This window comes from Chrysemys picta, chromosome 25, assembly GCF_011386835.1.
Source record: "Chrysemys picta bellii isolate R12L10 chromosome 25, ASM1138683v2, whole genome shotgun sequence".
NCBI classification, from domain to species: domain Eukaryota; kingdom Metazoa; phylum Chordata; order Testudines; family Emydidae; genus Chrysemys; species Chrysemys picta.
In genome coordinates, this window is record NC_088815.1 from 4,381,136 (window position 1) to 4,404,261 (window position 23,126).

Sequence of the window (23,126 nt, forward strand, 5' to 3'; positions counted from 1 at the left end):
TGTGTTAAACACCTACCCACTGCGGCAGGCAGCTCGCTCTGCATACGCCACCCCGACGGTTTCCCCCTCTGTACGTGGACAAACCACCTTCTCTTTTGCTTCTAAGGTCAAAGGGATTTTAGTTTTGGTCCAAGTTTTTTGGAAGCATCATTAGAAGAAAACAGTGTTTCTTCCCTTTCATCGCGGGAGCAGAGAGCCGCTCTGAGATTTTCTCCCTCTGCCCTCATCAAAATGTGGCATTACAAAAGAAAACTTTTGTGTTCGCGTGGAACAAATCTGCCTCCTTATCACATTTTTTGAAAGCCCCCTTTTGGGGAGTGTTGATTTCTCAGCAACTAGCAGGGCCAAGCCAAAGGCCAAAGAAGCAGATTTGCTCGGAGAACGGGGTGGTTGTTTTTTGTTTTGTTTTTTTAAATCTCTTCTGTACTAAAAAAAAATAAAACAGCCCCCAAACCTCGAGGCTATTTTTGGAACGAGAACTGAAATTCGCTTTTAGTTTCTTTGGTGCTGTGGTGGCAGGGGAGGGCTGCAAAGTGTCTCCGCTTTGAAACACCACGTTTGGGGGCCCTGATCCGCAAGGGGGGGGGGATCCGCGGGGTACGTGGCCTGTCTCCCTCCCCGCAGCAGCTCGCAAGCCCTGAACTTTGCTGGCCCTGGCAGGCCCGGGCTACCAGCTGGTTAGAGAAGCGGGTGCTCCGGCAGCTGGCATGCAGGCTGGGGGCGGGGGAGAGGCGGGTGTGCATTTCGCACCGGAGGGGGCCGCGCTCCGTTCCCCCCCGGGCCCTGCCGGGCCAGCTCAGGCAGGTGGGCATGAAAACACAGCGGGGGGGGGGGGGGGGGGGGGAAGGGCAGCACCGCAGGGTGCGCAGCCGGGGCTTGATCGCGCCTCTGCTGGGCGTCACTGCCAAGTTCAAGTCGGTGCGGCTTGCAGTCCTCTCCGCCCCTTTCCGAGCGGCCATTTTCCGCTACATCCAGCTCTTCGCCTGCTGAGCAACCCTGGGCTGCGGAGAGCTGCCCCCCCCCTCCCCAGCACCTCGGGGGAGGGGGCGGGGAGGAGTGGCAAAGAAACTTCCCCAGCAATAACCATCTCCCTCCCCCGCCTCCCCCCCCGACGATACAGCATGAAACTCTGCCTCGCAGGCAGCTCCTGGTCACTTCTGCATCCCTCCCCTCCCGGCTGCGTCCCCAGCCTGCACCTTAGCAGGGCAGCCCCCCCGCAGCCCAGACCCAGGCCGGGCACATCCCCCCATCTCCCCTCCCAGCGCCCCACGCACCTGCTTTGCCATTGCGGGGCAACCAACAGACCCCCGCCGCCCCCACCCGTCAACTTTTGCTGTTTGGTCCATCCACCGAAGCGGGGAGGGGGGAGGTAGCAGAGAAAAGGAAACTGACAGGGAACCTACCATCGCCAAGTGAAATTAACGAGGCTCCAGACCAAGTTGCAGCCAATGGAAAAGGGAGAAAAAAAAATCTACAATTTGTGTTTTCCACCAACAAAAAGAGAGAAGGAAAAAAACCCAAAGTGTCCTCAGAGTTGGCTCATGTCTCCGGCTCCTTCTCGCTCTGAGCGCCCATGTCAGTGTCCCCAGCGTGGCTCGGGTGTATTGTTATTTTGGTTGTGGGCTGTTTGGGTTGTGTGTTGGGTTGGGGCTGGGCCGAGCGCGCACACACGGGCATCTGCTCTCCGGTCGGCGCGGCGCGGCTCCCGGCTCAGCTCAAGGAGGTGCCTGGCGCTGCGTGAGTCAGGAAATGGTCCTAAGCCCCGAGGCCGGAGGGGAGGAATCGCAGCCGCTTCCCAGGGTCCCCCAAGGCGCCTGTGACAAGTCTCCTCTCGGCGGAGCGGCGGCGGCGGGTCGGTTCTTGTGACTATTGGGAGGCCATCGCCCCCTCTGCAGCTATGGGAAATAAACGCTCACATCTTCCCCTCCCCCCCCAACACCAACTCCGGACGGGCATCGCTCCGGATTGCAGCCGCCCGCCGGCACCCCCCCTTCCCCATCGCATCCCTCCCCTTCTCTCCTCCCCCCGCCGCGCCGCAGCCTCCTCCTCTTCCTCCTCCCCCTCGCCAGGACACCGGGCAGAGCCGCACGGGGGGATCCCTCGCCTGGTGGGGGCGGGGAATGGGGCTTCTCCCCCCCCCCCGCGCCAGGGGGGCGAGCCGAGGCGTCCGCTGAGCCGCCGCGGGATGTCGGCGATGGTAGGGGGGCGGCGGCGGAGCAGGGGCTGTGCCCGCATCCTAGCAGGAGCCCGCAGGCTAGACCGAGCCGGGGGGGGGGGGCGGTGAGTGTGAGCCGCCGTGTCACCGCCCCGTGCATCCCCTGCCGGGCACACGCACACCTGAGCGTGCTGCAGAGGGTGCGTGGGACACACACCGGCTTGGGGCTTGCACGGCCACTGCAGAGCGGATTGCAAGGGGCAGTTACATGGGAGGGGGCAGGACTCCCCTCCCCCCCCCAGCTGTAGAGGTGACACACAGCTGGAGAGTTCTGCATCACAGAGTGACCCCCCCATCAGGACACCCCTCCCCCTTCCCTCAATCCTCCCCCCCCCCCATCACTTGCTTAAAGCTGCACACACCCATTTTAAAAACGGAGAGTCTGGTGCACTGGATCCGAGTTCCCTAGCAGAGCAGACCCCCCCCTTATAGCGCGGGTGTGTGTCTGAAAATACAGCGTCAAACATTAACCGCGGCCTCCATTAACTCCAGCAGAGCCCTGGCATGCACCAGTGGGCAAACGATTGACTTTGAAACGTGCCTGCGAACTTCTGAGTGGCTGGGAGGGTGAAGGATTAAAGGAGTGAGCCAAGCTAGGGAGTCAAGAAATAACTGCCTGGGGCACCCACATGTCCTGGGCTGTCCAGGGGCCTGCTTCTCAGCTGTCCCTGGCTTCACCTGCGGCCCCGGGTACTCAGCACCTCTGCAAAACAGGCCCCACGACAAGTGGGGTGAGTGCAAAGAGAAGGGTGTGTGGGACACATTGTTGATTCTCACCTGCCAGAAAGTGAGGGAAAAAGACTGACCCTTTAGTTAAAATCATATGCCAGCTGTTCTGCAGTCTGTGATCCCCCTTTTCCCTTTGACTGCTGAATTATGTTTTTTTTTTAAATTAATGATCATTTGAATGTTCCTACAAACTAATAATATTTAACTCAAAGCAAAGTTCCTTTTGGGTGATAGTTTCCCATTAGGGGCTAACTGGGTTCACAGTACTCTAAGGTGATCAGTGACTTATCTCCAACCCTTTGGCACAAATTTAACAGCAGATTGACTGGGATGGCCAAAGGACTGCGGGCTTGTAAAGTTACACATTGGATATGGTAAAAAAGTTACACTGCCTCCAAAGAAGTGACAGTCTGGAGTTTACCTCTCTAGCGCCATATAAATATTAGATGTCATTAAAAACCTATTTTACACCAACATTCATTATTTACTTATCTATACGGGTAATATACAAAGGTCTACTGTGAGTGAAATATTTAAATATGTAACCCTCTCAGGCATGGACCTGTATTTTTAACCCATCTTTCTGTTGCAGTAACACAATCAGCAAAAGCTTTTTACCTCTTATAACTCACCCTATTTTTTTTATATAAAGGCAACGAACTGGGATTTTTTTTCAATGTCGTGGAGCTTAAATGTACTGTGGATGTGTATATTTTTATATATGATACCTACAGAATACTTAACAAATAGTACCATCATCTAGTGTTATTTCTCTGGTCAAAGGATCCGAACATGGTAAAACAGACTAAATAAATTGCTTGTATTTGTTTATAAAATTACAGAACGCTGCATAGGCACTATTTTTTAATTTTTTAATTTTAGAGTTTGCTGCCTTCTTTTTTCTTTTTCTGTGCAAAATGGCTCAGAGAGCACTGATCATTCTTAATAGGAATCACATCGATTTTAACAGGGATTTGGTATAATCTGGAGATTTATGCATGCACACATCTTCTCCATAACCCATGAAAACACATACTAAGAGATTGTATATTACATAGAATAATCTGTGTATTGCTATCTTCTATATTTTATTGCTGTTCAGTTTGTTTGTGGTCTGTTTAAGCACAGAATTTGCCTTATGTAAATGAAGATCGAATTTCGCTTTTATTTTCTATCCAAAAACATTTATATTTACAAGCCGAATTTTTTTTTTTAAATCACCATCTGCTCCCTAACAAAAAGTCACTTCCCTGTTTTGACTATAAACAGCCTCCTGGCTGAAATAAGTAATTGATTTGCACTGTACCAACTAAATAAATCTTGTGGAAGTTAAACCTGAAAGTGACTGTTGCTTTGCTAAGGAGACTATAGTTTTTATTTTATGCATTTAGCACCAGGAGAAACTAAGAAAAAAATAAACATCGAAAAGAACTTGCCAATGTCTTAATGGTTCCGACTCAGCAGTTTAGTGGCTGTGTTGGGCACAGTGTTAGAAGTTTGAATTTCTTCCCCAAATGGTTTTATATTATCGTTTTGTACCACGGTAGCTCCTAGAAGCCCAACCCAAGATTGTGCTGGGCACTTTCATTATCTTTTTATGTTCTGGGGGAAAATTGGTATTCGCACCTACACACCACACAGATCTGGTTTAATAAAGAGTGGTTATTCTCAGGCCAAATCTGAGACATAAAGGGAAAGTACTCAGCAGTTCTGAAAGTTCCCAAGGTGAGAGGCACTGTATCAGCAGAAGTATGCCGTGAAATACACACACTGGGTGTTTTTAATACCAGTTGGCTTTTCTAAGCATATCAGCAGCAGGGGTCATGAAAAAGAGGTGTCACTTGTGATCACTGGCAGGCTGGGATCTTCAAGACTTGTAAATGTAGGGACCAGCCTGCTCGAGTATGCGTCCAAGGGACAGAAGGGAAATATGAAAGGATCTGCAAAGGGGGAAAAATGGGTTTGTGCCTTTTTTCCCCCTTCTTCTTTGAAGCTCTGCCAGATTTTTGTGTATGTGTCTCTGTGTGTATAATCAGGAATGCCAAAGCTTGTCTCCCCCTCCTTTCTCCCTAGTGTTAAAAAATGTTTGGATGATTCAAAAGTGGGTGCTTTTTCACCCCTAAATTGGAAGGTTGGGAGTACTGGATTTTCAAAGGGACCTCATCTCACAAGTATGAGAGTTAAACAAGTGTTAACAAAACCCAGAGGATTTTAGACAGGCCACATTGAAATCCTCCCCCCTCTCCCCCCATTAGTCAGATTTCCCACACCACAGTGATAGGTGCAGTGTTAGATCCTGAATAAAAAGGGAGAAAAAACTGAAAATGTGTTTGTGCAACTCCTCTCCCTATTTTTGACCCACTCAGATATATAAATCTATTAATTATTATTATTGTAGCACTTAGAGGCCCCTACCAAGGCCAGGGAGCCGCCGTGCTGGGTATATATTAGTACCGGACAGTCCCTGCCTCAAGGATCTTACTATCGAAGGCCCTGGTCCTGCAAAAATTGATGTTGGTGCTTAATTGTATCTGCTGTATGTTGTCCCATGGACATGTCAAATGAAGCAGGAGTAAATCTTGGCAGAATCAGGGCTAAAATCCAGGTCTTTGTTCAAGTTTAGTCCTCTGTTAGCTCAGCCATAGGCCTTCTCAAGGTAGCTGTGCCCTTAATTACTAATATATAATCCCAGCACAAAAAGAGAACATATTTCCCCCAGATCCCTTTTTAGGCCTTCTCTAAGGAAGCAGAAACAGGCATGAGCCCAATTCAATTTTTTTTTTTTTTGCAGGTCACCATAATGCTTAATATAAAATAAACAAACAAGCATTTGGAGTTGGAGTTTCCTCTCACTGAGGGTGTTTTTACACCAGCTTAGCTCCATAGTTGAGCTGTTCCTGATGGACACCAAGAGCAGAATCAGGCCTTTCGTTTAAGTGTGAGAGTTTATGTGACAGCTGTCAAATCAGAATTGGCTTTCCTTCACCAGAGCACCTCTGAGCCACCTCCCCAAATGGGATCTACCTGGAAATACTCTAGGGGGGAAATTCGCCTCTGCGAAAGGCCTATGAACTACTTAAGTCCCACTTAAGCGATATCTAGGACTTGTGCTGGCACAAGGATGAATTTTACCCAACAGCATTTAAAATTAGAGGGCTGAAACACTAGCTCTGAAGATTCTCCAAAATGGGGGAAGCCCAGGTCCTTGTCTAAATTTCATGCTTTAAAAGACTAAAGCAAGTCCCCGGAACTGAACATCCCCTGAATTTTGAGGCATGTCAGATCTGGGTTTAAAACGTTGTGTCTGGGACACCATCCCTGTCAAAAGCTTTATTTAAAAAAAAGGGACATCTCCCAATTTATTTATGGGGATAAAGAACTTCTTAGTGTCAACTTTCAGAATGCTGGGCTCAGCCAAATGCATGCAGTTACCTTTTAAGTAACTTCATGGAGGGGAAATATAACACAGTCACCATTAGCTTTTTACTAGCTGAGTTTGTGTCTCTCTCTCTTGCATTGTCCTCTGCTAAGGTAAAATTTTACTCTTGGTTGCAGTGTATGACTGCCACACAAGTCACGGATTTATATCCAAAACGATAATCAAGGGGAAATTTGATTCCTGAAACTGGATTGTAGCAGAGAAGTTTTGTAGATTTCACGTCCAGATTAATTTGCATGATTTTTATGCAGCTTGATTAAATATAAGGAGCAATATTCTTCCTTTGACTAACTTGTGGAAAATCCATTAACATATATGGCTTTTTGGACCAGATCCTGAACCGATATAAATAATGAAGTCAACAGAGCGAAGATCGGTTACATTGGCTGAACATCCAGCCCTTTAGGTCTAAGCTACACAGCTATTTTCTTTATTTGTTACATTTTCTTGTATCCAGATGTGTTTCTCGTTGATTTGAAAAATTAAAAAGTTAAAAATTTAGATGAAAAAGAGTGAAAAAAACCTGCAAAATTTTAAAATGGATTTTACCCCCTGTATTTACAAATTACTTTTTTAAACCACCTTTATATCTATTCTAAAATCTCCTAGTATTTGGGAATTTTGATAAAAATCAGCTAAGAGATTCTTGTAAATTCTCCTGTGAACATTTTGGGGATTTTTTTTTTTTGCAGGAAATGTTAGCCACCTCTCATATTTACTGCTCTCCCAGATAACGAGGGAAATCCGTCCATTAAAGATCATAAAACAGTGAGCAAAAATTGCTTGTGATAATTCCTTCAGATTGAGTGATTTTGCTGTGTAACCAGGTTTGCCTTCCACGAACATTCGAGACCTTGAATTTACTAGTGCAAACCTGACAAAATGGGAATTTTAAACTCAATTACTTTAATCAGGAGGGAGTTTTACATTTTACATTCAGCTGTAAAATTTGCAATTGGGCTGTGTAGGCCCTAGTCCTACATGGGCTTAACTTTAAGCACTCATTGATTTAGAACTAAGACTATGGATGAGTGTTTACAGGATTGGAACCATAGTTATATATTATATTATATTATATTATATTATATTATATTATTATATTGTCTGTTCAATGGTCATGGTTCAATGGATTTAGGATCTGGTCCTTAGTTATATACACAGCTGTTTATGTATCATAATTAGGGCTGTTGATTAACTGCAGTTAACTCACATGATTAACTCAAAAAATTAATCGCGATTAAAAACATTAATCATGATGAATCACAGTTTGAATCGCACTGTTAAACAATAGAATACCAATTGAAATGTATTAAATATTTTGGATGTTTTTCTACATTTTTAAATATATTGATTTCAGTTACAATACAGAATACAAAGTGTACAGTGCTTACTTTATATTATTATTTTTATTACAAATATTTTCAGTGTAAAAATTATAAAAGAAATGGTATTTTTAAATTCACCTCATACAAGTTCTGCAATGCAATTCTTTACTGTGAAAGTGCAATTTACAAATGTAGATTTTATTTGTTACATAACTGCACTCAAAAAACAAAACAATGTAAAACTTTAGAGCCTACAAGTCCACTCGGTCCTACTTCTTCTTTAGCCAATCGCTCAGACAAACAAGTTTCTTTACATTTACAGGAGATAATGCTGCCCACTTCTTATTTACAACGTCACCTGAAAGTGAGAACAGGTGTTCGCATAGCACTTTTGTAGCCAGCATTGCAAGGTATTTACATGCCAAATATGCTAAACATTCATATGCCCCTTAATGCTTTGGCCACCATTCCACAGGACATGCTTCCATGCTGATGACACTCGTTAAAAAAATAATGCGTTAATTACTTAGTGACTGAACTCCTAGGGGGAGAATAGTACTGGTATGTCACCTGCTCTGTTTTACTCACATTGTGCCATATATTTCATGTTATAGCAGTCTCGGATGATGACCCAGCACATGTTGTTTGTTTTAAGAAGACTTTCACAGCAGATTTGACAAAACGCAAAGAAGGTACCAATGTGAGATTTCTAAAGATATCTACAGCACTCAAACCAAGGTTTAAGAATCTGAAGTGCCTTCCAAAATCTGAGAGGGGCGAGGTGTGGCGCATGCTTTCAAAAGTCTTAAAAGGGCAACACTCTGATGCGGAAACTACAGAATCCAAACCACCAAAAAAGAAAATCAACCTTCTGCAGGTGGCATCTGACTCAGATGATGAAAATGAACATGCATCAGTCCACTCTGCTTTGGATCATTATCGAGCAGAACCCGTCATCAGCATGGACGCATGTCCTCTGGAAGGGTGGTTGAATATGAAAAGACATATGAATCTTTAGCGCATCTGGCACTCAAATATCTTGTGATGCCAGCTACAACAGTGCCATGCGAATGCCTGTTCTCACTTTCAGGTGACATTGTAAATAAGAAGCGGGAAGCATTATCTCCTGCAAATGTAAACAAACTTGCTTGAGCGATTGGCTGAACAAGAAATAGGACTGAGTGGACTTGTAGGCGCTAAAGTTTTACATTGTTTTGTTTTTGAAGGCAATTTTTTTGTACATAATTCTACATTTGTAAGTTCAACTTTCATGATAAAGAGATTGCACTACAGTATTTGTATGAGGTGAATTGAAAAATACTATTTCTTTCGTTTTTTACAGTGCAAATATTTGTAATAAAAAAATAAATATAAAGTGAGCACTGTACACTTTGTAATTTAAATCAATATACTTGAAAATGTAGAAAAAAAACAAAATATTTAAAAAAATGGGATTCTATTATTAACAGTGCAATTAATTTTTTTAATTGTGCGATTAATCACAATTATTTTTTTTAATCGCTTGACAGCCCTAATCATAATTGTACATTTGTATTAAAGCGGGTGAGGGATATTTTTCAAATGTTGACATTTCAGCAAAAAAATTTAAAAAAAACCCCCACACCTTTCAACAAAATATTTACAAAAAAATGTCCCTTCTTTTTTGACTAACTATGGGGCTGGCTAACTTTTTTCAAGATGGGCAAACTTTTTCCAAATTTCCAAATTTTACAGTGTATTAAATTAGTTTTTAAAGGAAAGCATTTTTGAAAATTTGCCCATGCAATTCTTCCCCATGTGTTGAACAGCACTAATTTATATTTGATCATTTATTTGGTTATTTATTTATGATGGTGTCTCAGACCAGGACCTCCTTGTGCAAGACGCTGCACATAAACAGAACAAAAAGACTGCCCCACCCCAAACACCTCAAAATCCAAGTAATATATAACTATTTCTTTTATTTCATTGTGACACCTTAAGATGGCTACTCTGTATGTGTCACAGCTGCTGACGGGAACTGTATTGCGTAGGCTCCATACTGCTGAGAGGTAATAGTCGTCCTCCTTTAGGTCAAGTGGCAGGAGGAGTCTTTGCTTTAGAAGCAAGAAGCAACCCTGTTGCCACCAAAAAATCCCAAGTAGCCACAATGTGTAGCCACATGACACTGATGACGTTTCTATATGGCACAGATTAGTTACAACATTTAAAGGGGCTGTGTCAGCTAATTTCAGGCCCAAAATTTGGATTTACAAAAACAAAGGGGAAAGGTCCTAGTATGACTAGAAATATTAATAGGTTTCATATCCGAAGAAGTGGGCTGTAGTCCACGAAAGCTTATGCTCTAATAAATTTGTTCATCTCTAAGGTGCCACAAGTACTCCTGTTCTTTTTAGAAATATTAATGTTTCAGTTCAGACAGTTTTTGGCTGAAAGGGGCCAGGAATTTCCCCATTCCCCTGTAGTGCTGGGAGCCTAGGTCCGACCACTTTGTTCTAACTCACACGGCCCAGAAAATGAAAGTAGTTGTGCGAGGACACTGTCTCTTTTAAAAGTCAGTGTGATAGGAGCAAACATTTGCATGCAACAAGTCGCTGCAAATTGGAGTACTTGTAAAACTGCTCAGACCCACTGATGATTAACCCTTAAATATCTGGGTCACAGTTTAAGTACACTGCCAGCATTCTGTGCATGCTTTCTGGCAGCTGCTGCAAGACAAAATGAGGCCATTGTTTCCCCTTAAAGCTAAGAACGAGGGGGGAATAAGCTTGGAATTTTAATCAATTGCTAAAACAAACAAAAGCCAGTTAGGTAACCGACTACCTGAGCCTAACCAAAATCCTGAATCTAATCTCAGTTACGGTGGAGTGGAATCGGGAATGCCTCTGCGTTTGCAGTGGTATAAATGAAGATCAGAATTTGCCCCTTGGAGTTGTGACTGTATTGGGTAATTCATTACTCGGGGTCTCATTATCCCCAGCAGTCAGTGGGTTTGGACAGGGTAGAGATGTGGGGACCTGGTGAAACACTTGCTGGAGTCCATGAGGCAGATTCTGCTGTCAGTTTTGCAGGTGTAAATTTGGAGAAACTTCCCTGACATGGAGTGTGTCAAGCTGCCCTGCAGTGAATAACGTAGCTGAAGTCGAAGTACCTTAGTTCGAACTTAAAGGTACTTAACAAAGGTCCACATGTGGCAGGCAGGCTCCCCCGTCGACTCCGCGTACTCGACGGCGAGCACTTCCGGAATCGATCCCAGAAGATCGATTGCTTACCGCCAAACCCGGAGGTAAGTATAGACGTACCCTTAGATTTCACCAACCAGTTATCGAGTGTAAACCCCTCAGGCGCTGTAGCAGCGTTAACTTGGAGTGTCCCCTTGGGTACTCCAGTCTGTCCTGCCCCCCAGGGGAGCTTGCCTGTGTGATAGCTGGTCCCTTACACCAAGAATCACAGCAATATTCAGGTTACTCCCAGTCCCAAAGGACCAGTCACTTACCACAGGTCCATGGCGCTTTATACCTCACACCAAAGACAAATTGTAGCAAATCCTATAATAAACTGTCTACAGATTTATAATGCAGGAAAAGGAACCAAGAGAGTTATGCGCAAGGTTAAAGCAGGTAAACGTAGATACACACAAATGAGTCCCAATCCTAAATTTCAAAAAGTAATAGGAGCGTCTATGATACGCAAGCTCTGTGCGGCCTTTAGGGCTAACCCAGGCCAAGCACTGGGGTTCTCTTGCTTATGCCTCGGACTCCTGCCCCCCCAGAGTCCCAGTAGCATAAAGATCTAATGCCCCATTGTTAGGGGTTTTTAGTCCCTTGCCCCTTCCGCTCTGCTCTGCAAACTCAGCTGGTGGGAGGAATTCACTCGCGAGCCTCATCTTCATGAGGTGGGGCATAAACAGCAAAGGCTTTTGTCCTCTTTAATGTTCCACTCTAGTTCATCTGGTGCGGCTGGGCCTTCCTTGTCGGGCAGGCCAGAACACTGCCTGCCGGAGATCAGCATTTCACACTAGTTAATGTCTCTCTCCTGTCGGGTGATTTATACAGTTACAGAGGCTCACGATACAACGGCTCAAATGTTCCCTTACAATATGGGACACGGATGTGATACGGGGGAATTAATGCCGGCAGCAACTCACCATAAAGTCTAAACACTAAACACATTCTTATCACCTATTTTAACAATTCTACCACACAGGCAACCAGACTGGATCCAGCTCTGTATTTGTCAGAACTCAGTGGAGACACGGGCACCTTGGCACAAGCTGGCACCTCACTGCCAGCGTCACAGAGGGAGTTACGCCCGAGATACACCAACAGAAGTAACAGAAGAAGCAGGCCCGATAGGAGCTATGCCTGGATAAGGATGCAAGGCTTTGGGGCTCTGCAAAGCCCATTTAAATCAATAGAAAGACGCCGCTTGCTCTGGCCTTTGGATCAGCGCCTGAAGACTGTGCACAAGAGAAACAAACCCAGAATTCCCATACGGGCCATGGCTAGAGAGTAACGTTCGGACCTGATCCTGCAAACAGACGAGTAACTTTACTAGTGCGTTGTAGTTCCATTGGAGCCAATAGAACAGCCCCCCTGCCGCCAATCAGCTTTGTATCAGACACTTGGCCTGTTAGGAAAGTGTTTCTCCAACTGTTCGTTTGCAAGAGAAAATTTGTGCTGGAATTTAAAAGAAAATGTTTTAGGGGAACTGTAAAAATTATATTAGTTTCCAAAAATTAGCCCCATATTCCGATGATGGATGAAAACAAAACACCATATGAAAAAGTAGCATTAATATAAATGTACTTTCTGTGGGAAAACTTTAGCAACTTACATAATCAATTGCCAGCATATTTCTGTAGCTAAATCCAATTACTACAGACAAATTGGCATGAATATTCGTCTTCCAAACCTTTCAGTAAACACAAAGGGCTTTTCTTCTTCTTCTATTAGAATTAGAAAAAGCACAGAGAAGGGCCACAAACATGATCGGGGCATGGAACAGCTTCCATATGAGGAGAGATTAATAAGATTGGGACTGTTCAGCTTAGAAAAGAGACAACAAAGGGGGGATATGATAGAAGACTATAAAAACATCCATGGTGTGAAAAAAGAGAATACAGATGTGTTATTTGCGTCTTCTCATAACACAAGAACCAGGGGTCACCCAATGAAATGAATAGGCAGCAGGTTTAAAACAAACAAAAGGAAGTATTTCTTCACACAACACACAGTCAACCTGTGGAACTCATTGCCAGGGGATGTTGTGAAGGCCAAAAATATAACTGGGTTCAAAAAAGAATTAGATCAGTGGATGGATGATTGGTCCATTAAGGGCTATTAGCCAAGATGGTCAGGGATGCAACCCCATGTTCTGGGTGTCCCTAAACCTCCAACTGCCAGAAGCTTGGACTGGATGACAGGCAGCGCTTAATTCATGCCAGGGCTGAGCCCCGGCACCTCTGGGCCTGGCAGTTCAGAGCCCGTCACCTCTAGGCCTGGCGGTTCATAGACCTGGCATCTCTGGGCCTGGCAGTGCAGAGCCCCAGCACCTCTGGGCCTGGCAGTTCAGAGCCCAGCACATCTGGGCCTGGCATTACGTAGCCCCTGAACCTCTGGGCCTGGCAGTTCATAGCTCCAGCACCTCTGGGCCTCGCAGTTCAGAGCCCGGCACCTCTGGGCCTGGAAGTTCAGAGCCCCGGCACCTCTGGGCCTGGCGGTTCAGAGCCCCGGCACCTCTGGGCCTGGCGGTTCAGAGCCCCTGCACCTCTGGGCCTGGCGGTTCAGAGCCCCGGCACCTCTGGGCCTGGTGGTTCATAGATAGGGTTACCATATTTTGTGCCTCCAAATGGAGGACACTCCACGGGGCCCCGGCCCCGGCCCCGCCCCCAGCCCCCGCCCCCGGCCCCGCCCCAACTCCGCCCCCTACCCTGCTTCCCGCGAACATTTGATTCGCGGGAAGCCTGAAGCAGGTAAGTGGGTGTGGGGGGAGGAGGCGCGGCCCAGGCTGGCCCCCCGGCGGCTCCAGCCTGGGTCGGCTCGGGCCCTGGGGTGCCGGCCCCGGCCGACCACCCCCGGCCCGCCCAGCACTGCCGGCCCCCGGCGGCCCGGCGCAACCCCCGGCCCCGCGACCCCGGCTCCCGGCCCCGCGGGCCCGGCTCCCCGACCCCGGACCGGCTCCCGGCCCGCGGGCCCGGCCCTGTGACCCCGGACCGGCTCCCGGCCCCGCGACCCCGGACCAGCTCCCGGCCCCCGCGGTTCAGAGCCCCAGCACCTCTGGGCCTGGCAGTTCAGAGCCCCGGCACCTCTGGGCCTGGCAGTTCAGAGCCCCAGCACCTCTGGGCCTTGCAGTTCAGAGCCCCGGCACCTCTGGGCCTGGCGGTTCAGAGCCCCGGCACCTCTGGGCCTCGCAGTTCAGAGCCCCGGCACCTCTGGGCCTCGCAGTTCAGAGCCCCGGCACCTCTGGGCCTGGCGGTTCAGAGCCCCGGCACCTCTGGGCCAAGCGGTTCAGAGCCCCGGCGGCACCTCTGGGCCGGGCAGTTCGTAGCCCCAGCACCTCTGGGCCTGGCAGTTCAGAGCCCGGCACCTCTGGGCCTGGCAGTTCAGAGCCTGGCACCCCTGGACTTGCTGCATCAGTTATGAATGTAAAAATATTGTTTGAGTCCCAGCACCTCTTTCAGTACATATTAAGCCCTGACGACAGGGTATGGCTCACTTGACAATGGCCCTGTTCTGTTCATTCCCTCCTGGGCACCTGGCACTGGCTACTGTCGGCAGACGGGATCCTGGGCTGGAGGGACCGTTGCTCTGACTCGGGATGGCCGTTTTTATGTTCTTTCCCCTCTACAATTTTACAAGAGAGGAAACTTACTCACGGGCTCAATGTAAGTAATGAAGGCTTTGAAAATAGGACATAATTAAACACGATACAATCCCAGATGGTGCTTATTTGGTTTTGAGAACGCATTATACTTTTTCCTTGCCTCTTCATTAAAATGTTGTTGTTTTTTAAATTTGGCTTTCCTTTTTCTGATTCTGCTTTTCTGTTGCCTCCTCCAGAATCTGCTTTGAATTAATGAAATTCAACTCCAACGATCTGGGGATGAATATTATATAATTTCCCATGTTATTTTATTCATTTATGTGCTGATTTTGATTGGGAGGACTGGGCTGCATTAGGGTAGCAGGGGGAAAAATAGCCATGTAGGCAAGGCTGTGGCAGGGGACTAAGGTGATCTGGGGTCATTTCACAGGACTTCTCAACTCCCCGTGTGACCTAGGGCAAGGAAGGCAGGGCTAGGCTTCTCGCCATTTAGGGAGCTAAATGAAGAGCGAGATGTTGAGCATTGGGACCTGCTCGGTGGAGAGCACTTTTGAAAAGATGCTCTCCAGCTCAGTGACTGGGCAGGAGTCCCTGGGTGACGTCTCTGGCTGGCCTGTGTCACACAGGAGATGAGGCTGGATGATCCGGGTCCCTTTGGGCCTTGACATCCATGAATCTCTCTGGGTCAGTCTCTGGATGGGTAGAATAGGGAGGAAACAACGCCCTGCCCCACAGGGATGGGCTCTTCAGTGTTTCTGAAGTGCCCAGATATTGGGAGGGCCACTTTCAAGGCCCTTCCCAGTCAACCCCCACCCTCCTTCTCCGCGCTCCACCACTCTCGAGCCGTCGGTGCCCACCTCCGGCCGGGCCATGACGCAGCCTCCACTGCCCATTTGTTACATTTTCAAACAAGCGCCTTTGTGGTTTCTCCCCTGCTGCCCTGCGTGCTTGGGAGGCGCTCGCCATAAATGTCTGCAAAGCCGCCCCATTGGCCTCCTTCCAGCCTCTCCTCTGAGCTCTCCTTTGCCGCGGTGACAGCCGCTGCGCGTCCCCCACATTGTGTCCTGGTGCTCCCCTGTCTGACTGCATGCAGCCGGGGCCTCTTGTCTTGTGCAGAGGGTCTGTCCACACTGCAGTCGGAGGAGTGACTGCTGTATGTGTAGACACCCCTGGGCTCACTTTGAACTAGCTACATCAAAGGTAGTTCAAGTACAGTAACAGGGAAGCTATGACAGGACAGACAGCTGCACGGGCTAGCCCCAGCCGCCAGGATGGTCGCTCAGGTGTGTCTACATATGCTGCAGTCACACCTCCTGACTGTAGTGTAGACGTACCCTTAGACCAGTGGTTCCCAACCATATGCAGCCCACAATGTGTTACCTGGACTGCAGGTTGAGAATCACAGCACCCCCCATCCGGCTATGCCTAGCGCCCACACCCCGGGGACCCCACCACAGAGTGGGGCCAGAAGTGGAGTCCCGGTGGCAGGGCCAGGTGGCAGGGACTCCGGACCCCATCATGCAGGGCCAGGTGGCAGTCCCAACCCCGACCCCAGACCTTGCTGTGCAGGGCCAGGCGGCAGTCCCGACCCCGACCCCAGACCCCATTGTGTGGGGGCTGGGGGCAGTCCCAACCCCGGACCCTGTAATGTAGGGGCCAGGCGGCAGCCCTGACCCGACCCCGCCGCCAACCCTCCCTGATCCCGACCCCGCTGAGTGGGGCCGGGCAGCAACCCCGGCCCTGGAGCCCACCAGCCTTTAGCACGCAGCTGGGCCACAGCTGTGTGCTAACCGGGCTGCATGCAGCCCGCGGGCTGTGGGCTGAGAATATTGCCTTAGACGCTAAGCTTCTCGGGGCAGAGGCACCTTTTTGTTCTGGGTTTGTACCGCACCTCGCACAAGGCGGTTCTGGCCCGTGACCGGGTCTCCTAGGTGCTCTGGGAATACAATTCTAAAGCATAGAACTAATAACTGATAGATTCTGGACTCACTAAAGCGAAGGCAGCACTCCATTGGGTATGGGAACAAGCTCTTGGGGCAAAACCCATCCTCAAGCCCCCCCGCAGGCCATGTCAGCTCTGTGATTTGTGACTGGCCCCCAGCTTCCCCTGGCGTTTTGGCAGGATTCTCTCTCCTTGGCACCCTCAGACGCACCCAGGAGCGGGCTTGGGGGCCAGGTTTCTGTCTCCCACCTGGGCAAAGCCACAGTATCTCCGCTGATTGGCATAGGCGCAGGCTGGATTTACACCCACATAGCAGCACAGGGAGAGGCCCAGGGTGTTTTGTCCCTAGGATTAAGCCACCTGTATGTCTGTCCGTCTCGGGAATTACAGGCTCTTTGCTGCTGTCTGCTCTTCCTCCCACCTTGCTAGTTTTTTGCTGCACCATTTCCCCCTTTTCCAGAACCAAGCTGAGGGCCTGGTCAAGAGCTCATTGAAATCCACTGGCCTCTTTCCACTGAGGTCAAAGGCCATTGGATCACGGTCTCAGGGCCCAACTGATTTAACCAGGAACTGGATCAGCCCCAAGGGCCAGGCCGGTCAAAGTATTTTGGCGCCTCAAGCTGCAGAGAGGCACCTAGTGTGATTTTAAAAAGTGCCGAACTCCCCTGGATTTCAGGGGCACCCGTCTGCATCTTAGGCGCCTAAATACCTTGTCAAATCTGGCCCAAAGCTGCCAAGACCACACTAAATCTTCACGGTCGCGCTGTCAGTTTCATCTCCCTCATGTACTTGCACTGGCCTTATTACCATAGCATTCAAATACCTTTAAAGGAATCAACCCTCCAGGGGTAGGGCAGGGCCCCACTCTACAGATGGGCAAAGGAGGCACAGACAGACTAAGAGACTTGCCCAAGGCCATAGAGAAAGTCTGTGGCAGAGCAGGGCATTGACCCAGGCTTCCGGAGACCAAATCTAGTGTCCCAACTTTTGCACCTTGCTTTTTCTGTCTTATGCGAAGGAGCTTGCCCTGCTGCAGTCCACGCACATGGCGTATGTGCCCCGTGAGTTCCGCAAAGGCAGTGTACCTCTCATGGCCGCAGAGGGACGGATGGGTCTCCGCTCAGTGAACGTCACCCAAGGTAATAGGAGTCAGTATGTTTTCTCTGGAATATGGGGACCTGGAGGAGAAGTGCACTTTAAAAGCCATTTAAACGATAGATCTGGGACATACGCTCGTCTGTGATTGTCCCTTACACGCTTACAACCTATATGCCTGCAAAATGAGGGATTGGTTGCCCAAACGGTCACTGGGAGCTGTTGGCTCATGTGTTTACCCCAGCTGTGGGGGCATCCTGGTAATTCCGCGCCAAGCTGGTTAAAGATTAGGTTAGAAACAGGCCCCGAACAGGAGCTCACGGTCAGGCACTTAGGGGCTAATGAGAATTACTGCTACAAGCCGGGGGTGGAGGAGGGGAGAGACTTGGGCGTGTGGGTCAATCACAGGATGACCATGAGCCATCAGAGTGAGGTGGGCGTGAAGGGGGCAAATGCGATCCTAGGATGTGCAAGGTGGGGCATTTCCAGTCGAGATGGAGAAGTATTGACCCCATGGTACAAGGTGCGGGTAAAGCTCAGGTGGACTCCCCCTGGGTGCAGTTCTGGTCACCCATGCGCAGGAAAGATGAATTTAGACTGGAGCAGATGCGGAGAAGAGCCCCACAGATGATCAGGGGAATGTGGGGCCTGTCTTATGAAGGGAGACTGGCAGATCCTAGCTTGGTTAGTTTAGCATTAGAAGGCTGAGGGGGGCTAGGACTGCTCCCTAGAAATACCTTACAGGGTAAATACCAGGGAGGGTGACGAGCTATTTAAGCGCAAGGACAATGCGGACCGTGAACAAGTTCTGGCTGGGAACGAGAAGCGGGTTTCTAGCCATCCAAGGGGAGTTGTGGGGGCAAACGACTGACTTGGTTTTCAGCGAGAGCTGGACACATTGCTGACTGCGGCGGCCTGACGGGTAGGTGGAGGGCAGGGCTCAGCAGGCCGGGGGTCACTTCCCGTTATGGCCTATGTTCCTACAGCTCACGCTTCAGGGTTTCAGCCAGTCACTGGCAGGGGTCAGGAAGGGATTCCCCTCCCCCCCCCGCAATGTTTTCAGGAGGGCCAGGGCTGTGAGGGGGCATGGGGTAATCTCTCACTCAGGGCAGGGCGTGCTGGCTGGTCCTTGCTCACATGCTCAGGGTCTGTCTGATCACCGTACGTGGGCAGGAATTTCCCCCCAGCTCAGATTGGCAGTGACCGGCGGGGGGGTGGGGGTGGGGGTGGTTGCCTCTCTCTGCCTCTCCTGCACATGGCAGGATTCTCTGGGTATCTCTCACGTAATAATTTCCCTGCCATTGCCAGGGCCTTGGGAACTGACGCGTCTCGGTCCTTCCTGTTTTCTGCCTGTGCCACCTAATAGCCTGGTCTCCCGAGGGCTGCAGTACTGTGCTCGCATGTTGGTTGTTGGGTCAGCGTGCGAGGGCCATGGGGTGGTGGTGGCTGGAGCTGTACACGAGGGCAGACTGACTTACCTTCTGGGCCCTTCTGGCCTTGGACTCTGGGACTCTAAGGCCCAGCTGAATTGTGGGGTGCTCAGAAGGCATCCTTTCATTGTATCACAGTGGCACGCAGAGGCCTCTGGTAAGAACATAAGACCAGCCAGACTGGGTCAGACCAAAGGTCCCTATAGCCCAGTATCCTGTCTTCCGACAGAGGCCAATGCCAGGTGTCCTGAAGGGAATGAACAGAACAGGTAATCCTCAAGTGATCCTGTCGCCCATTCCGAGCTTCTGGCAAACAGAGGTGAGGGACACCATCCCTGTCCATCCTGCCTAATAGCCATTGATGGACCTGTCCTCCAGGAATTTATCTAGTTCTTTTTTGAACCCTGTTATGGTCTTGGCCTTCACAACATCTTCTGCCAAAGAGTTCCCCAGGTTGACTGTGTGTTGTCTGAAGAAATACTTCCTTTTGTTTGTTTTAAACCTGCTGCCTATTCATTTCATTTGGTGACCCCTAGTTCTTGTGTTATGTGAAGGAGTAAATAATATTTCCATATTCACTTTCTCCACACCAGTCATGATTTTATAGACCGCTATCATATCCCCCCTTAGTCGTCTCTTTTCCAAGCTGAAACGTCCCAGGCTTTTTAATCTCTTTTCATATGGGTGCTCTGCCATACGCCTACTCATTTTTGTTGCCCTTTTCTGAACCTTTCCAATTCCAATATACCTTTTTTGAGATGGGCCGACCACATCTGCACGCAGTATTCAGGATGTGGGCGCACCATGGATTTATATAGAGCATTATGATATTTGATGTCATAGGCTCGGGGCCCCACGTGCTCAGTGCTGTATAAACGCATAGCGTGAGATAGTGGCTCTCCCAGAGAGTTTGCAGTCTAAACAGACCAAGGAAGCATCATGGTCCACATTGTACAGATGGGGGATTTGGGTCCGGACAGATGAAGTGACTTACCCAACCTCCCAAAGGATGTCTGGAGCAGAATGAGGAGTTCTGCGTCCCAGTGCCTAACCACAAGCCCATCCTTCCTTTTTGCTGTGCCTAGCGCTTCCCATCAGGAGCTCTCAAAGCACCACATAAAGGAGATCAGTACCATTATCCCTATTTTACAGATGGGGAAACTGAGGCACAGAGCGAGAGGAAAGTGGCTTGCTCAAGCAGCAAGAAATAAAACCCACATCTCCTGAGGCCGAGTCCTGTGCTCTGTCCACTAGGCCAGTGGTTCTCAAACTAGGGACGCCGCTTGTTCAGGGAAAGCCCCTGGCGGGCCGGGCCGAGCCGGTTTGTTTACCTGCCACATCTGCAGTTCGGCCGAGCACGGCTCCCACTGGCCACAGTTCGCTGCTCCAGGCCAATGGGGGCTGCAGGAAGCGGCGCGGGCCAGGGGCTTTCGCTGAACAAGCAGCGACCCTAGTTTGAGAACCACTGTTCTAGACTACACTGCCTCTCAGGTCCTCCCGCAAAAAACGTTAAATGAGGGTGAGCTGTGACAGGCGGTGACAGAATGCAGCCTGGCCAATCTGAAATGTTCAAAACTCACAGATCATTCCCCTCCCCCCGCCAGATAATGAGATTGGCGTAACAATCATGATTATTATTTTTTTATATATTTTTTTTGTTTCTTTTAATTTACCTTTTGGTTTTTGAGACTTGGCTCATATTTTCCAACGTTTACATGCGCTTGAAACTAGCTTAGAAAGGAAATCTGAAGTTGTTCCATGATCCCCTGACTCCAGGAGCTGGGGCTTTAAGAATAACACCAAATATTGCAAGACTCCTGATAAAATGGCAAGAGGTTGGTAAATGCTGTGAACACAGTGGGGAGAGGAAGAGACTAGTGATTCCAGTCTAGACACCGCTGCTCTTGTCTAGGATCATAGAGACAGAAATTTATTCCAGTAGATACAAGAGTTCACACAGCTTTGGGAGATACAGCCAGAGGCTACTTTTGATTCCTCTGGCTAATTGGGGATTGAATGAGAGCTGGGTGCGTTCTGCCCTCAGTCACAGCCTGTCTAACCCCAATGACAGAAATGGGGCTTTGGCCCAGATTTTTCGGCTTCACTTTGAATCTCCTTCCAGTGGCAGAGTGCAGCCAGACACTTCAAGTCTTACAACAGCAACTCCTGCTTCCCAGAGGACAAGCACCCACGTCCGCTAAACCACCCACCACCGAAGCGGCTGCAGATTGTCCCTCTGAGAGGCTGGGCCTCAGCGGGAGGATTGAATGGGCTCCAGCGACTGAACGCATCCCTTGTCATGGGACCTTGGAAAGTCCCTAGGTGCCGATCTCCGGTTGATTTCAATGGGAGGCAGGTGTCTAGACACTTTTGAACAGCCCCCTATCGGCACACAGCAACGGCAAAGGCGCTGACCAGGCCGTTGACTGTCTGGTTGGCGGCGCCGTGCAGCGGGGCTGGCAGGCTCCCTTCTAGCCTCCGCGCCACATGGCTCCTGGGAAGCAGCCCTCATGTCACCCCTGCTCCTACGCGTAGGGGCAGCCATTGGGCTCCGCACGCTGGCCTCGCCCCAAGCGCCAGCTTGCAGCTCCCATTGGCTGGGAACCACAGCCAATGGGAGCTGCGGGGGCAGGACTTGTGGACACGGCAGCGTGCAGAGCCACCTGGCCATGCCTCCGCGTAGGAGCCGGAGGGGGGACATGCCACTGCTTCTGGGAGCTGCTAGAGGTAAGCGCCGCCTGTAGCCTGCACCCCTGACCCCCTCCCGCCCTCCAAACACCCAGCCCAAAGTCCCTTCCCTCACTCTGAATCCCTCATCTCCAGCCCCACCCCAGAGCCCGCACCCCCAGACGGAGCCCTCACCCCCTCCCATACCGCAGCCCCCTGAGCCAGCCCGGTGAAAATGAGCGAGTGAGGGTGGGGAGAGCGAGCGACAGAGGGAGGGGGGATGGAGTGAGCAGGCGCATGGCTTCAGTGAGGGGGTGTGGCATAGGTGGAGCCTCAGATGAGGGGCGGGGCAGGAGGCGGGGCAAGGATGTTCAGTTTTGTGCGAGTAGAAAGCTGGCAACCCTAATTAGCAGAGATCAATGCAGTGAGGCCTAGTGGTGAGAGCACTGGCCTGTAGCACACTCAGCAGACCTGTGTTCTCTTCCTGGCTCTGCCACAGGCCAGTGGGATGGCCTTGGGCAAGTCACTTTGCTGCTCTGTGCCTCAGTTTCCCCACCTCTAAAATGGGGATAATGATGCTCTTTAAGATCTACTGATGAAAGGCAACATGAGAGAGACAGGGATTATTGTAACTGCCATACTGGTGTCAACACCAGGCAGAGGGCTTTAGTCTCTCATGACACTTTCCCTTCCTCGTTTATAAACTCGCTATAAAGAGCGGGTGTGGGGGTCAAAATCAGTATCCCCTTCCATCCCGAAGCACTCACACACTTCCCCCACCCCGACATGCAATCAGGTCTGGGAGTGGGAGTCACCATTCCGCACCAATGACCTTGGGCAGAACAACACCTTGCCACTGAGCCGAGGGGGGCTGGGAGTGAATGTGATGAACTGCTGTGGTGGGCTGTGTTCTTGGGGGGGAGAGGGGGGTACCAGTGAGAAATGAAGCCCAGAGTATATGACATTTAACCCCTGCTGGTGTTATTTGTATATATACAATTTATCAGAAGCTTTGATTATGTTCCCAAAAGGCCAATTAAATAAGGCTGCATCTCCTTGAAAAGGGTGTTGTGTTTACCCAAACGGCGCGTTGTGCATCACCACAGCCAGTGTGCAACGGTGTGTAAATACGTGTTTGGGAGCCATGTGATCTGCACAGCAAACATCCTTCTGAGAGCTCTTTGAGCGTTCCTAGCCAGAGCCAGCCTGCAGTCCTGGCCAGCTTCCCCGCCCCTCCCTCCAGAGACCTCACACCCACTGCACAACTCGCTTGGGAGGAGATTTCTCCAGAGCAACTCAACATTCTGGGCACCCAACTTGAGACCCAATTCTCAGGAAGCGCCGAGCCCCCTCCCCACTCCCTGTAAAATTCAGGCCTCTTCACGGGGTCTTGAACTGAGGCCCCAGAATCAAGAGTCATTTGGGAAATCTTGGCCTTGAGCCCCTTTATTGGCTTAGG

The 23,126-nt window shown here is 49.6% G+C and overlaps 1 protein-coding gene and 1 long non-coding RNA gene across 8 annotated transcripts in view; one reads left to right on the plus strand and one right to left on the minus strand.

Annotated features, from left to right (window-relative positions):
- Positions 1-2,032, minus strand: part of NFIC (nuclear factor I C) — a 145,839-nt gene extending 143,807 nt beyond the window's left edge. Inside the window, exon 1 of one of the 5 annotated variants that reach the window (XM_065578145.1) lies at positions 1,404-2,032. In XM_065578145.1, the coding sequence (XP_065434217.1) occupies positions 1,404-1,406 (3 nt within the window). In that variant the 5' untranslated portion in view covers positions 1,407-2,032. Of the gene's footprint in view, positions 1-1,274; positions 1,302-1,403 lie in introns of those variants that run through there. The other 4 variants (XM_065578153.1, XM_065578146.1, XM_065578140.1 and 1 more) reach the window with 4 other exon arrangements.
- Positions 2,019-14,383, plus strand: LOC122172290 (uncharacterized). Of its 3 annotated transcripts, XR_010594874.1 has the most exons (4): positions 2,019-2,197; positions 5,736-8,118; positions 8,323-10,994; positions 11,915-14,383. It is a non-coding gene; the product is annotated as an uncharacterized LOC122172290 (long non-coding RNA). The 3 variants fall into 3 exon arrangements; XR_010594875.1 differs by lacking the exon at positions 5,736-8,118; XR_006172444.2 differs by lacking the exon at positions 5,736-8,118 and having other exon boundaries at positions 10,772-10,994.
- The last annotated feature ends 8,743 nt before the right edge of the window (positions 14,384-23,126 follow it).